The following is a 16,543-nucleotide window of genomic DNA, read 5'->3' on the forward strand; positions in this document are numbered from 1 at the left end:
ATCGTACCTTTTCCAAGTAACCTAACCACATCTCAGAGCAAAATTCCAGAATGTTTATAGAAATCAAAAATACCTAGCACCCAATAAAATAAAATTCTCAATGTCTGGCATCCAAGAAAACATACTAGGCATACAAACAAATGGGAAAATACAACTCATGGAAGAGAAAAATTAATAAATACTCAGAAATGACATAGGTGATAGAATTAGTACATGGGGGCAGCCCCAGTGGCACAGCAGTTTAGCGCCGCCTGCAGCCCAGAGCCTGATCCTGGAGACCCGGGATCGAGTCCCACGTTGGGCTCCCTGCGTGGAGCCTGCTTCTCCCTCTGCTTCTCTCTCGCTCGCTCTGTATCTCTCATGAGTACATAAAATAAAATCTTAAAAAAAGAATTAGTACATGGATATTAAAAGTTATTAGTCCAAATCAGTCATGATGTTAAATACAAATATAAAATATTCTAGTTAGAGAAAGATTGGATTTTATTTTTTTGAAAGATTGGATTTTAAAGGAAGAAAAATAATCTATGTACTATTTATTTATTTTTTTATCTATATACTATTTAAAAGAAACAACTACAACATAAAGATGAAAGGTTGAGAGTGAAAGAATGGAAGCACATATACCTTGCACTGTTCAAACCACAGTGTTTAGTAGTGCACAGTAAGAGATGCAACTGTTAGGAAGCTAATGATAAGTTTTAAGGTAGGGGCACCTGGCTGGCTGTCAGTAGAGCATGTGACCCTTAATCTTGGGGTTGTGAATTCCAGACTTGCATTGGTTGTAGAGAATACTTATAAATAAAATCTTAAAAAAAAAAAATCTAAGGAGATTAAAGACCTAAATAAGAATTAAAACTTTTAGGAGAAAATAATAGGAAAATATTCCGTGACCTAATAGAATTATAGAATTTTTTTAAAAATTTTTTTTAAATTAAAAAAAAAGAATTATAGAATTAATTCTTAAGACACAAAAATTGAAACCATAAGGCAGCAACCAGGCAGCCCAGCTTCACAAAGACTTTCCTTGATAGGCCTGCCACCGGGATGCTCAAGAGGAAAGTCAGCTCTGTGTGTGGGTATGTGTGTGGCGGTGGGGGCAGTGAAGGAGGGGAAACCTGTGCCCGCAAAAGTAGAAATAAAGCCAAAAAGGCAGTAGGAAAGAATAAATCTTGAGATAAAAAGTGGAAAGAGGGAAAAGGGGAGCAAAATGGGCTTAAAGTGGTTAATCAAGAAACAAAAGACTTACCTGCAGAAACAGAAATGAGCACCCGTGTAGGGTAGCTCAGTTATGTGTCTGCCTTCAGCTCAGGTTGTGATCCTGGGGTCGAGCCCCATGTCAGGCTCCCTGCTCAGTGGAGAACCTTCTCCCTCTCTCTGTTAAATACATAAAGTCTTTTAAAAAATACACACACAAAAATGGAGAATCTAAAAATGAGAATCTAGCCACAGATGAAACAGGAGACAGAGAAGACACATCTGATTAATATCATATACCATGTCTTGGGCAGCCTGGGTGGCTCAGCGGTTTAGCGCCGCCTTCAGCCCAGGACCTGATCCTGGAGACCCAGGATCGAGTCCCATGTCAGGCTCCCTGCATGGAGCCTGCTTCTCCCTCTGCCTGTGTCTCTGCCTCTCTCTCTCTCTCTCTCTCTCTCTCTCTCTCTGTGTGTGTGTCTCTCACAAATAAATAAATAAAATCTTTAAAATATATATATATATATATCATATACCATGTCTTATCAGTGGTCTGTGTTTCCCTTCTTGTACAATCTAGAGGAATATTTTAATCAACTGTTTTATAAATGTAAGGTTTTCAGTAGCTCTAGAAACATTTTTAAGAAGGAGAGGATCTCACCTCATCCCATTCTTTTTAAGTGTAAATTTTTTTTAAGAGGTAAAATCATTTGCTGGTTGTTTCTTGATACAACCAGAAAATAGTGGGATATTGAATATGGGGGGCTTTGATTGTCTTGGGTGTCAGCTCAACATTCCATAGATGGAGTAGTTTTTCTATCCTTTAATATCAAGCATACTAAATGGCCATTTGCAGTCAGTCATGCATTTAATAGGTCTTGGACATTTTAAATTATTTTTTTTTAATTTATTCACGAGAGACACAGAGAATGAGGCACAGAGACACTGCAGAGGCAGAGAGAGAAACTGGTTCCATGTAGGGAGCCCGATGCGGGACTCGATCCCAGGTCTCTAGGATCACTCCCTGAACTGAAGGCAGATGCTCAACCAACCACTGAGCTACCCAGGTGTCCCTAAATTACTTCTTAACCCATGTTTTTGATAGAATTGTTTTCTAAAGAAAACCACTCCTTGATCTTGGCTCCTAGTCAGAATTTTGTGCACTCTGTAACATGTTGGTCATGGCAGTCCAGTTTTCCTAAGTAACTTTGTTAATGTGCTATGCAAGATTGAAAATTTGAGTATGTAGTATATATGATATAAATTATGAATCAATGGGACTTAACCGTATAACATTTGAAGCCTATCAACATTTGAAGATATTGGTACTTGATAAGAAAAATTATTATCAATTATCATAAATTGGTACTTAAGGAAGATTTGCCTTCAAATTTTAAGCTGGAAGGTCACTGGAATAACTTTTTAAAAAGAATTATAGCTGGATGATTTTTAGATTTTTGGTACATAAAGAATTAACAAGTTGAAATGTTTACTGTTCTCAGAACAACCAATAAAAACTGAATTATGAAAAATACTGAAACCATAAAAGGTTGATAGAGATTATGTAAAAGCTAAAGACTTAGAATATATAATAGAAGATTAGAATGTGAAACATATGAAAAACCACAAATTCTTAAGAACCCATTATAAAACTAAAGATATGCAAAAGCAGTTCAGAAAAGAGCAAAGGATTATAAAAATACGTTCAACTTCAGTAGTAATCAGGAAGATGCAAAACAATACAACAGTCGGATCAGTTTCACTCAGTAATGTAATGGAGATTATGTGAAGATATGGATATTTGCTATTAGTGGACATAGAAATTGGTACAGCCTTTTTGAAAAATGATCACAAGATCTCAAAACACTAAAAATCAAAAATACTTATTCCTAACATTTTCACTTCTAAGCATATAAACTAAAGGAAGTTCTCTAGGAGATTGTATAAAAGAGTATTTGTTGTATCATTATTTGTAATAGTGGAAAAAGTTAACTGCCAAAATGTTTTTAAGACTGGGAAAACTGATGCATCATATCCATTAAGTGAATAAAAGTAAATAACAAAGTAAAAATATATTATAGTTTTTCTTAAGTCATTAACTTAATTATTTTAATTATAGATTAGGTATAGTATCATATGCCTCTTCAGCTATCTATTGACAGATTTGCTAATTTACATTTGGGGAATTTCTCCCCAGGTAATCATTATTACTGATATTACCCTAAGTTTAGGATTTTTTTTTCCCCCAGACATTGACTTTTCTGAATTTGCTAAGGGAAAAAATAGCAGGCAAAATTGTTTTGCTTATGCACTATCTATTCTTTTTTACAGGACTAATGTTTCAGGCCAAACTCCCTCTGCCAAAAGAAGTTTGGGATTTCTTCCTCAACCAGCTCCTCTTTCTGTTAAAAAACTGAGGTGTAACCAGGATTATACTGGCTGGAACAAACCAAGAGTGCCCCTTTCCTCTCACCAACAGCAACAACTGCAGGGGTAGGTAAATTCTTAATATTTTGCTTTCTTCTTACAAAGTGATTAACTGGAGTATTTATTGCTTCATGTCAAAAAAAATGATGAAAGTCAAACTAATTCTAGTTCTTAAGTATGTACTTGCTTTTTAAAGATTTATCACATCCATAAATAGTGGTAACTCCACTATCCAGTCTCCTGTTTTTGAACTTTGAAAAAAATACATGTATATAACATACTAATCATAAAGTAGAAAGTGTGTATTCTCTAGTTACATACACTTCATGATACTCCTAAGATACTTCAACGTTTTATGTATATCCTCCCCGTGTCGTTCATGCTTATATTTTATTAGACACATAAAGAGATCATAGTATAATAACTGTAATAATAGTCTTACCTGGGCAGCCCCGGTGGTGCAACGGTTTAGTGCCGCCTGCAGCCCAGGGCGTGATCCTGGAGACCCTGGATCGAGTCCCACATCAGGCTCCCTGCATGGAGCCTGCTTCTCCCTCTTTGCCTGTGTCTCTGCCTCTCTCTCTCTCTCTGTCTCTATGAATAAATAAATAAAATATTTTTAAAAAATAGCCTTCCCTAAAGTGTTTGTTATATGCCAAATACTGTGTCCTAAGTGTTTAAATAGATTTTTTCTTTAATTCCTTACAGTAGTTCTGTGAGCTAGATGTGTCAAAAATTGGCTTTTATAAATGAAGTAATCAAGACTTAGAGAACTTAATTAACTTTCTCAAGGTGACATAGTGGTACAGTAATAATAAATCTAGTCAATTAGACTCCACTTGCAATCCCCCCCCCCCTTTTTTTTTTTTGAAGATTTTTTGAAGATGTGCATGAGCAGAGGGAGAGAGGGAATCTCAAACAGACTCCACACTGAGCACAGAGCCTGACACAGGGCTCAATCTCATAATCCTGAGATCATGACCTGAGGTGAAAGCAAGAGCCGGATGCTCAACTGACTGAGCCACCCAGGCTTCTCTCCACTTGCATTCTTAACCAATCTGCTGTATTGTCTTTTCCCTTCCCACTCCCATGTTGATCATTTAGATTTCCCTTTTTAGGGCAGCCCTCGTGGCTTAGTGGTTTAGCGCTGCCTTCAGCCCAGGGCGTGATCCCAAAGCCCTGGGATCGAGTCCCGCATCAGGCTCCCTGCATGGAGCCTGCTTCTCCCTCTGCTTGTGTCTTTGCATCTCTTTCTCTCTGTGTCTCTCATGAATAAGTAAATATAATCTTTAAAAAAAAAAAAAAAAGATTTCCCTTTTTACGCATTACAATCCAGGCTAGAATAAACATTCTCATATAGATATCTTTTTTTTTTTCATATAGATATCTTTTAAAAATTTATTGGAATTTTTCTATAGCATAAGTTCTTGGAAGTATATTTTCATTAAGATTAAGGAAGGCATTTTGAAATGTTTTAAGTAATGAGTAATGTTATTACTCTTAACCAAATTACTCTCTTCAAACCTACCAGCTTGTTTTCACTGTCACTCAAATAAATGTTTTTGTACCAGCCTTAAGGTTATCTTTTTACTTGAATGAGTAGCATCCCCCTATTTGGCTTATCCATAGTAATATATATGCTTCATGTCTTGGCAGATAATATAAATTTTACAGTGAAGGTATTTCACTTTCTTCTCTGTTTACCTGTTTTTTTCCTCCAAGCTTTTTTTTCCTGCACTGTTTTCTAAATTGTGTATCTTCCGGTTTAACTCTTCATTTCCTTTGTTCTTCATTCTAATTGATCTGTCTCAAATTATCATCCTGCTTTCTCCTTACTGGACAGCATTGTTAGTATATTAGTCTTACCTATCCCACATTGTGACTATTTTTCATCCATTTCTTGTCTCTATGTTCACCTTATTTACGTCATTTTCTTATTGTCTCCTCTTACGTATTTTGTGGTCTTTCTTCCCATTTTTGGTCTCTGTCATTCACTTCCTTCAGAGTCCTTTGAAATCCTCGTGAGTTACCCACTCTTGGTGCTCCAGATTCCCTGTCAACTTCCAGTATTTCTTTAATTTTTGTATGGTACCTGTACCCATCTGTAGGAATACAGCTTTCCTTTTTTCAGACTTCTTCCGTGAATTAGAGTGTAGTATTTCAAGTAGGCTACTTACTGAGGACTAAGGACTCCTTAAAAACAAAAAAACAGAACAAACAAAAAAAACTGGTAGAAAACTGCCAGATCTAAAGGATAAAGGAGGCTACCTAATTCCAATGTTCCTTACAAATCCTCAAAAAATATAAAATGAATAAGGAAAGCAAAGAAAAGCACACATAACCTTCAGCATTACTAGGAGAGAAAGAATACCATCACCTTCAAACTGCCTTCTAGGTAGAGAAGAAAACAAAATTCCAGGACTGTTCTTATTTCCCACTGCTTTAAGCCTGTAGGTGCTAAGCTGGGGATAAGAGGCTTTAGAGATTCCGTGAAACAAAAATATATAGGAGTTAGAATACTTAGATGAAGCACAGAAAAAAGAATCACAGAAATTCAAAGGCTAACTGCTGAAATACTAAATATAAGTCTAGGTCTTAGGAGTTCACAGCTCTGGTTACAAGAAAGGGACTTGAAAGTTTGTGGTATCAGAAGTAACCGTCTCAAAGAAGCATTAGATACAGAGGAAGAAATCAGCCAAACTTGGAGACTTGGTTTAGAAGCAAAAGAAAAAAAAATGAGAGGGAAATTAAGCATCGGACTGAAATAAAGGGTAAATAAGACCTGCCAGCCTTCCTGTTTTACCACCACCACTATCTTCAAGTAAAGAAACTGCTTTTTACTAAACTAACAGGAGAAGCTGTGCTTAAGTTAGGAACTCTCTCCATGAAGTGAATAGGAATGTACAAAAACAGACCACTTCCATACAGAATTGTATGAAAAAAAAAAACAAAAACCCATGAATCAAAATATTTAGGCCAAAAAAATTATACTCCTAAAATCACCATAAACCATTAGAAAACTGTTGTATAGCACTCAAAACTGAATTAAATATCCTCAGACAAACATTTGAAGATATGAGAAAAGCACCATGGATCAGGAATTTAAACCTAAGGATCAGAATGGACAGATAAGAAGAAATGGCAGTTGCTTGAGCTCAGAAAATTTAGAGAAGATGACAACATCATCTCAAAATTAAGTCTAAATTAAAGGTCCCCAAGGAGAAAATAAGCTTACGTGAAGATTTAATAAGGGGCTTTGAAGGAAAACCAAAACAACCAAGAGGGAGTGGGGATAAGATAAAGAAGTACAAAAATATCGAAGAGAAAGGGATTAAACTGGAAAACAGGAAAGGAAGGTCCCATATTCCATATAAATAGAATCCCTAGGGAGGAAAATCAAAACTGTGAAATAGAACTAGTTTTTTGAGTTTTTTAGGGTTTTATATTTGAGGAATCTCTACACCCAAGGACTTGAACTCACAACTCCAAAATCAAGAGATGCATGTTCCACTGAGCCAACCAGGTGCCCCCAGAACTAGTATTTAAAACTTTAACTCAAGAAAACTTTTTAGAAATAAAATTATTGAATCTGTACATTGAAAGAGCTCTCCCCAGGTATTGCAAAATGGAATGATCAGAACACATCTTAACTTTTTAAAGTCTAAGTCTAGACTTTAAGAAAACTGTTAGACTTTAGACTATTAAACTTTTTTAGACATTAAAGATAAGATGAGAAATCCTCAGTGCCTGCTTCAAAAATATGAAATAATTTTCAAGGGCAAGAGACAGACTTTTTTCAAGTCATCATTCAAAGGAAGACAACAAAAGAATATCGTTTTCAAGAAACTTAAGGAAAGAAAGGGTGAACAAAGATTTTTGTGCCAATCCAAGCTGCCAAGTATGCTGATTAGAGAAAATAGGTTTTGAAATGGAAGAACTCAGAAAACTATACATATGCTCTTCCTGGGGACTCTGTAGAGTGTGAGGTTCATCTAACCAAGAGGTGACAAGGGAGACATTGACAAAAGGTAGATGGTGAACGTTTTCTTTTATTTAGTTGTAGAGCTAAGATTAGAACAATGGTAGGAGGGGTGCCTGGGTGGTTCAGTGGTTGAGCATTTGCCTTTGGCTCAGGGCCGGATCCTGGATTCCTGGGATTGAGCCCCACATCGGGCTTCTTGCATGGAGCCTGCTTCTCCTCCCTCTGCCTGTGTCTTTGCTTCTCTATGTCTCTCATGAATAAATAAATAAAATCGTTTAAAAAAAAAAAAAAAAAGAACAATGCTGGGAACACCTGGAAGGATAGTATATAAACATTATGTCTTCTGTTAGAGAGTATGATTGTATCTACAAGAAAATGGAAAGAGAGAAAAGGAAAAGTAGAATAAACCAATTGTTTATTGGTTTAGGTAATAGGTGTGATTCGAAGGATGCCTTTAAAAATGGACAGTCTAGTTCATTTTTCTTCTTCTGGGAACAGCATCCTAGGTGTTCAGAATGGTCCAGTGTTTGACATACTGTCATAGGCTATCCTACAATACAGCCTCTAACAAAACTAGGCTGTCCCGAACCTCTGGTAATAGAATCATTTACCTTTATACCAAGAAGGTTGGGAAAGCACCAAAATATGCATGTGGCGTGTGCCCAAGCTGACTTTGAGGAATTCATGCTATGAGACCTAAAGTCCATATGACATTGTCTAAAACAAAAAAATATGTCAGCAGGGCCTATGGTGGTTCCATGTGTGCTAAGTGTGCATATGACAGGATCAAGTATGCTTTCCTTATTGAGGAGCAGAAAATCATTGTGAAAGTGGTGAAGGCCCAAGCACAGAATCAGAAAGGTAATTTAAAAGTGAAGCTTTTTTGAGTAATAAAAGAAAAAAAATAAAATGGACAGTCTAGATAGTAAAATAAGTGAGAGTTAATGACTCTATAGAAAAGTATAAATATAACTACTAGAACAAAAAATACAAACTTTTTTGAAACCAGAAGTATTTTTCTGAAACACACAAATAAGTAAAATTATAACTTGACAAAGTTGATCAGTTACATCAAGAAATGTGAATGGGCTCGGTGCACCGGTGGCTCAGTGGTTGATCGTCTCCCTTTGGCTCAGGTCATGATCTCCAGGGCCCTGGGATCAAGTCCTGCATCAGGCTCCCCTTGGAGAGCCTGCTTTTCTCCCTCTTCCTATCTCTGTCTCGCCCTGTGTCTCTCATGAATAAATAAATAAAAATTTTTTTAAAAATGTGAATGAGCTAATACATTTAATAAAAAAATATATTTTCAAGTTGGCTTATAAAGCCAACTCTATTATATACTATAGATACACCTGGTACAGTGACTTTTGAAGTTTAAAACTAGAAATTAAATATGAAACTAAATAGTCTGAAATTATTTTATCTTTTTATTAATTATTTCTCCCTATCTTATTCTGTATATTTGCCTCTTCTCAGTTTACCTACTTTTCAAGTATCCGTATTTTGTTTTTTAGCTCTCTACTTCATACAACTTTAACTTTTATCTTTATTTTTTGCTTTTGCTTTTTTTGGTTTACATTTTTCTGGGGTTTTTTTGTTTTTTTTGTTTTTTTTTTGTCTAATTTATTTCACTTAGCCTAATGCCCTCAAAATCCACCCATATTGTCAAAAATGGAAAGATTTCAATTTTTATGGCTAAATAACATTTCCACTCCATATATGTATTGCTTTGTCTTTTCATGTTCTTCCATTGATGGACACATAGATTGTTTACATATATTGGCTGTTGTAAATAATGCTGCAGTGAACATAGTGGTACATATATCTTTTTGAGCTAATGTATATATTTTTAAGATTCTATTTATTCATGAGAGATACAGGCAGAGAGACACAGGCAGAGGGAGAAGCAAGCTCCCCTCACGGAGCCCAATTCAGGACTTGATCCCAGGACCCTGGGATCACACCCTGAGCTGAAGGCAGATGCTCACCACTGAGCCACCCAGGAGTCCCATATTATTATTTTCTTTGAGTAAATAACCAGAAATGGAATTGCTGATCATAGGGTAGTTCTTTTTTTTTTTTTTTAAGATTTTATTTATTTATTCATCAGAGACGCAGAGAGAGGCAGACACAGAGGGAGAAGCAGTCTCTGTGCAGGGAGCCTGATGAGGATTTGATCCCTAGACTCCAGGATCACGCCCTGGGCGGAAGGGAGGCGCTCAACCACTGAGCCCCCCAGGTGTCCCTATTTTTAATTTTTTTATGGAACCTCCATTCTATTTTCGATAGTGGCTACACCATTTTGTAGTCCAACAGTACACAAAAGTTCCTTTTTCTCCATATCCTTACTGATACTTATTTTTATTCTTTTTGATCTCCATCCTAACAGGTATGAGGTAGTATCTCATTGTGTTTGGTTTTTTTTTTTAAGATTTTATTTTATTTTATTTTATTTTATTTTATTTTATTTATTTATTTATTTATTTATTTATTTATGAATGAGAGAGCAAGGGAGAGAGGTGGAGACACAGGCAGAGGGAGAAGCAGGCTCCATGCAGGGAGTCTGACGTGGGACTCAATCCTTGGTTTCCAGGATCATGCCCTGGGCTGAAGGCGGCGCTAAACTGCTGAGCCACCTGGGCTGCCTCATTGTGGTTTTGATTGTGTTTCTTTTTTTTTTTTTTTTTTTTTTTTTTTGATTGTGTTTCCTTGATGATTCTTGATGTTGATCTTTTCATTTATCTGTTGACCATCTGTATGTCTTCTTTGAAAAATGTCTGTTCAGATGCACTATTCACTTTTTAATTGGATCGTTTGGGTTTTTTGCTATTGAGTTATTTGAGTTCTATTTGTATTTTGAGTATTAACCTCTTAGCAGAAAAATAATTTGCAAATATTTCTTCCATTTGGTAGATTGGCTTTTCATTGCAGTGATGGTTTCCTTTGCAGTGCAGAAGCTTTTTTAGTTTGATGTACTCCCATTTGTTCATTTCTGTCTTCTAATCCTTAGATACTATGTTTTTTTAATATTTTATTTATTGGGTATCCCTGGGTGGCTCAGCGGTTTAGCGCCTGCCTTTGGCCCAGGGCGCGGTCCTGGAGTCCCGGGATCGAGTCCCATGTTGGGCTCCTGGCATGAAGCCTGCTTCTCCCTCTGCCCGTGTCTCTGCCTCTCTCTCTCTCTATGTCTATCATGAATTAAATATATATATATATTAAAAATAATTTATTTATTTGAGAGAGCAAGAGAGTGCATAAGCAGGAGGGAGCGGCAGAGGGAGAGAAAGAAGGAGGAGCAGACTCCTCACTGAGCGGGGAGCCTGATACGGGGCTTGATCCCAGGACCCTGAGATCCTGACTTGAGCTAAAGGCAGACACTTAAACAACTGAGCCACCTAGGTGCCCCTTAAGATATTATAATGAACAGTATAGACTTGTTCATGTAGTACACAAAAGGTTACAAACCAATATCATTTATGAATATTGATACAAGAAATCTTAAGTCAGATATTGGCATGTTCCAGTACCATATTAATAATAAATTATGACTGAATGGACTTATACCAAGATTGCAAGGTAGTTCTGTTTTAGGAAATGTATTATTATAACTCACCATGTTAATATGTCTAAAGAGAAAATCATGATTTTCTTTGTTGATATTGAAACAACCTTTGACAAAATTTAATACCGGTTTCTGCTAAAAACATTTGAAAACCATAAGAATCAGTGGATACTTTCTTAAATTGATTAAATATATATCTTAGTTTTAAAACCAATATTTAGTCAAGAGGAAGTCAAGGATGCCTGCTATCTTGACTTCTATTTAATTTTGTATTGGAGATATTAGTCAATGTAGTTAGACAAGAAAAGAGGAGGCGTAAGAATTAGAAACAAAAGACCTGGAAACCGTGATGAAATTGACTGAAAGCATTAGGCAGATAGCTGGATTGGAAATTAACATACAGAATAGTTTTGCATGTTAATACAAATAATCAGGTGGAGATAATGAACAAAAGACCTCATTTATAATAACAAGAAAGTTTATAGATATATAGATAGATTATGTACATATATACATATACATACATATACATATGTGTATAAAGAAATGTAACAATTGTTTAGGGACATGAGGCGCTCAGTGGTTGAGCATATGCCTTCGGCTCAGGGCATGATCCTGGGGTCCTGGGATCGAGTCCCACATTGGGCTCCACCACACAGAGCCTGCTTCTCCCTCTGCCTGTGTGCCTTTCTCTCTGTGTCTCTCATGAATAAGTAAATAAAAATCTTAGAAAAAAAAAAACTATTTAAAACTAAATGAAGAAAGCTACAAAATACTTCAAAAAAATACAAAGTAAACTTAAATACATGTAAACCATGCATGTTCTTGGTGAGGATGTCTTAGCATGGTCAAGCTGTAGTTCTCCCTAAAATAATTTGTAAGTTTGATATGATCTCAATAAAAAGAACAAATAGTTTTTTTATGGAGATAGATCAGTTGATGTATTTGTGTGTGGTAGTTCATATGGAAAAATATACACAGAAAAATAGCTAGGCAAATACTAGGAAAAAATAGCAAGGGTGGAGAGAATAGCCCTCTATATTAGAAATGCTGTAAAATCAATGTAATTAACATAGCTTAGTACTGATACTGAATAGACACAGGTTAGTGGAACAGAACAGAAAGTCCAGGGACAAAGAAGGATTTTTTTTTTAAATAAATGAAGTTGGATTATCTATATAGCTATTTTGAAAAAAAAATACAGTTAGATTCATCTCTCAACTGTACACAAAAATAAATTACAAATTAATTAGGGCCCTAAATTTATTTTTAAGATTTATTTATTCATGAGAGACACAGAGAGAGAGGCAGAGACACAGGCAGAGAGAGAAGCAGGCTCCATGCAGGGAGCCCGACGTGGGACTCGATCCTGGACTCCAGGATCACACCCCGGGCTGACGGCAGTGCTAAACCGCTAAGCCACCGGGGCTGCCCAGGGTCCTAAATTTTAAAAATGGAACTTTAAATACTAGAACCTTGGAGTGAATTTCTCTATAATGCTGGTATAGGGAAATGCTTTGTAACTATGACTCAAAATCAGGATTCAATAAAAGATTGATAAATTTGTGTACATAAAAATTATGTTTTTCATGACCAAAAACATAAACTAAGAAAATTTGGGAGCAAATCTTTGTAGCATGTATCATAAATATAGTGCTGATTTCTCTAAAATACAAAGAAGTTTAAAAATTGACAGAGGAAGAAGATACCCGGTAAAGTGGTAGAGCTCCAAGGTTCCATCTGTTCACAGAAATATTGACAGCTCAAGCAAAACTATCAGAATCAACTTTGTCAGAACTCTGGAAAACAGGTTCACGACAACCAAGCAAATACTAAGTCAAGAAAAAGGCAATTTTGAAATAGGAAATTGGGACATTTTAAAACCTTTGTGTATGGTGGAAAATTTTGAAAAACATGCACATGCCTAGGATTCATGCTCAGGTAAAACCTTAGAAGTCATGAAACTTTCACTTCTGTCTAATCTGTAGACTCAGTGCAAGCAGAACTTGAAGGCTAAGGCAGTTTATACTTGATGCACATAAGCACCCAAGGAGTGAGTGTTCCAGCACAATGCCAGTCTTCAAAGTCTGGGAGAAGTTTTTTCTTTTTGTTGTTTTTCTATCACTTTTTTCCTTCCTCTTCCTTCTCCTTTTTTTTTTCCTCCTTTTCTCTCTCTCTCTCCTCCTGGTGTTCAAGGAAATCTGTCAAAACATTAGCTAAATACAAGTCAAAGGAACAGAGACTTCGGAGACCACACACGACAAATAACAACAGACTACAAAATGAGTTCCGAAAACTCACTAAACTCATAGCTATGGCAGACAACAAAAAAATTCTGGGGAGAGAGAAGAATCTGTTTTCCGTAGTTACCATATTATATTCAAAGTATTCAGCTTTCAGTATAAAACTTAAAAACACTCAGAGAAACAAAATATAGCCCATTGGTAGGAGAAATTAAACTCTTCCTGAGGAAGTATAGACATTAGACTTAATAGACAAATTTAGTTACTTTTTATTTTTTTAGAGAGAGTGAGTGTATGCATGTGCAAGCAGAGAGGAGAGGTTATGAGAGAATCTTAAGCAGGCTCCACACACAGCATGAAGCCTGATGCAAGGCTTTATCTCATGACCCTGAGGTCATGACCTGAGCGGAAATCAGGAGTCAGACCCTTAACTGAGCCACCCAGGTGCTCCTATAGACAAAATATTTAAAGAAACTGCAAGTAGAAAAACACTTGTAAAATAATAGCTGAAGATCATTAATATTTCACTTTCAATAATGGATAGAATGTATGGACAGAAAAATCAATAAGGAAACATAGGACTTGACCAATACTATAAACTGCCTAGCTCTTGTGGACGTAGATAGAACACTCCACCCAACAACAGCATAACACATTCTTCTCAAATGCACATGAAACATTCTCTAGGAGAGATCATATGCTAGGCTACAAAATAAGTCTCCGTTTTAAAGGTTTGAAACCATCTAAAAGATCTTCTTGAACCACAGTAGAATGAAGCTGGAAATCAGTTACAAATGGAAAACGAAATATGTAGAAATTAAGTAAACACACTCTTAACCAATGAAGTCAAAGAAGAAATCACAAGGGAAATTTAAAAATACTTATAGATGAATTAAAGCTCTAGCAGGATACCAGAATTGATGGGTTACAGCAACAGAGGGAAATTTATAGCAGGTAACACCTACATTAGTAAGTAAGTGAGGTTGTGAAGAAGTTAGAACCTTTGTACTTTGGTAATGGGATTGAGTGCCACATCAGGCTCCCTACAGGGAACCTGTTTCTCCCTCTGCCTATATCTCTGCACCTCTCTCTGTGTCTCTCATGAATAATCTTTTTTAAAAAAAAAATGGTTAAATGGTAAGTTTTATGTGTATTTTATCATGATTTTTTTAAAAATGACCTCAAGTGAAAAATCTAACTTTACACCTTAAGGAACTAGAATAAGAAGAGCAAACTAAACCCAAAGGTAGCAGAAGGAAGGGAACAATAAAGATGAGAGAAGAGATAAAATAGAGACTAGAACAAGAGAAAATTAATAAAACCTAAAGTCAATTCTTTGAAAAATCAACAAACCTTTATCTGACAAAAAGAGAAGACTCACATAACTAAAATCAGAAACGCAAGTGAGTATATTACTATTACCAACCTTACCAAAATAAAAAGGATTTTAAGACAATACTATGGTTTTACCATCAAATTAGATAACTAGATGACATGGGCAGATTTCTAGAAATAAGGGAGAATTGTGCAGCTCTGAAAAAGAAAGTGGAAAAAGTTGAAGGTATGTGAACTCAAAGCCAAAATGAGATATCATTTTACACCCACTAAGGTGGCTATAATTTTAAAAAAGAAACCTGAGAATAACAAAGTATGTGTTTAGGTTTTTAAAAAGTCACTCAAAAGTACACACTATACATTCTGTATTTTGTTTTTTATGAAAAAAGAAGAAATAAGAAAATGCGCATTTGCTTATATGTATACATAAAATATTTAAAATGTTTAAAATATACTGTATTTAATATTTTTTATTTAGAGTATAATACACAGTATTTGAATATAAATTTTATGTATTACATATATAGATACTTCTTATATTTTAAGTTTCTGTGTCTTCAAGTTCACTAGTATTTCCTTCAGTATCTAATCTGCTAGTAATCTCATTCATTTTTTTAAAATATTTTATTTATTTATTCATGAAAGACACAGAGAGAGGCAGAGACATAGGCAGAGGGAGAAGCAGGCTGCATGCAGGGAGCCCGATTTGGGACTCAGTCCCGGGACTCTGGGATCATGCTGAGCCAAAGGCAGACAGACACTCAAGCGCTGAGCCACCCAGGTGTCCCTAGTAATCTCATTCAATGATATTTTCATCTGTTGTGTTTTCCATCTCTAAAATTAATCTAGAGTTCTTTTATATCTTGTTTCTTTCATCTTAGGTCTATGTTTTTCTTTGTACCTGTGATCATATGAAGCAGATTAGCTGATTTTTTTAAAGATTTTATTTATTTATCATGAGAGACACAGGCAGAGATGTAGAGGGAGAAGCAGGCTCCCCATGGGGAGCCTGATGTGGAACTTCATCCCAGGACCCCAGGATCATGGCACTGAGCCACCCAGGCATCCCTGTAATAGCTGTTTTAAATCTGTAATTGGGTTTGATTATTCTGAGACTTGTGTTTAAGCTCTTTGGTGTCAGATCTATTCTAAGACTAATTCAATGCCTTTCCTAAAGCATAGCTCCTCTGGGATTTCTAATAATGTCCTCTGAGTTCACCTAGATCTCTCCACTCTGGTGGGAACTCCAACAGTTTTGGGTCCTACATAAGCTCCGGGAATTATTCTGCTAGTAGCTCCCCAATAGTTATTCTTTTCCTTGAAGTTCTTGCCTAGTATCACAGGGTTTTACCCTAAGCTTACACAGGTTCATATTCAGCCGAATGCTCAACAGACTGCATATTTCTGGAGCTCTTCCTTTGCATAGCTCCCTCCTCTCAGGTACTCTGTCCCAGAAATTTTAGCGACCTCAGTCTATCAAACTCCAGTTTCTTTCAACTCAGCATGATTTCTGGGCTCTGTTTGACTACTCCTCCCTGGACTGCAGTTTACAAATTGCCTGTAGCCAGAAACCCTCTGTAATGGTAGGATTCACACTGTTTGTTTCCCTTCTCTTAAGGATCACAGATTTGCACTGCCTATTCAATATTTTATCCATTTTTTTCGTTGTTTATGGCAGTAGGATAACCCCAGACCCTGATACTTTCTCATAGTCTGATGTGTAAATTCTCCAAGGTATTCAAAATTGACATCACCAGTGATTAGCACAAGAATATCATGTACCTCTGAATGTGATAC

At 36.1% G+C, this 16,543-nt stretch overlaps 1 protein-coding gene and 1 pseudogene across 5 annotated transcripts in view; both read left to right on the plus strand.

The window, feature by feature from the left end:
- Positions 1-16,543, plus strand: part of USP37 (ubiquitin specific peptidase 37) — a 96,013-nt gene that overhangs the window by 35,140 nt on the left and 44,330 nt on the right. For all 5 annotated transcript variants that reach the window (XM_077885600.1, XM_077885597.1, XM_077885599.1 and 2 more), the window contains one exon: positions 3,529-3,690. In XM_077885600.1, the coding sequence (XP_077741726.1) occupies positions 3,529-3,690 (162 nt within the window). The remainder of the gene's footprint in view (positions 1-3,528; positions 3,691-16,543) is intronic.
- Positions 8,052-8,493, plus strand: LOC144306132 (large ribosomal subunit protein eL34 pseudogene; annotated as a pseudogene).

This window comes from Canis aureus, chromosome 36 (genome assembly GCF_053574225.1).
Source record: "Canis aureus isolate CA01 chromosome 36, VMU_Caureus_v.1.0, whole genome shotgun sequence".
NCBI lineage: Eukaryota > Metazoa > Chordata > Mammalia > Carnivora > Canidae > Canis > Canis aureus.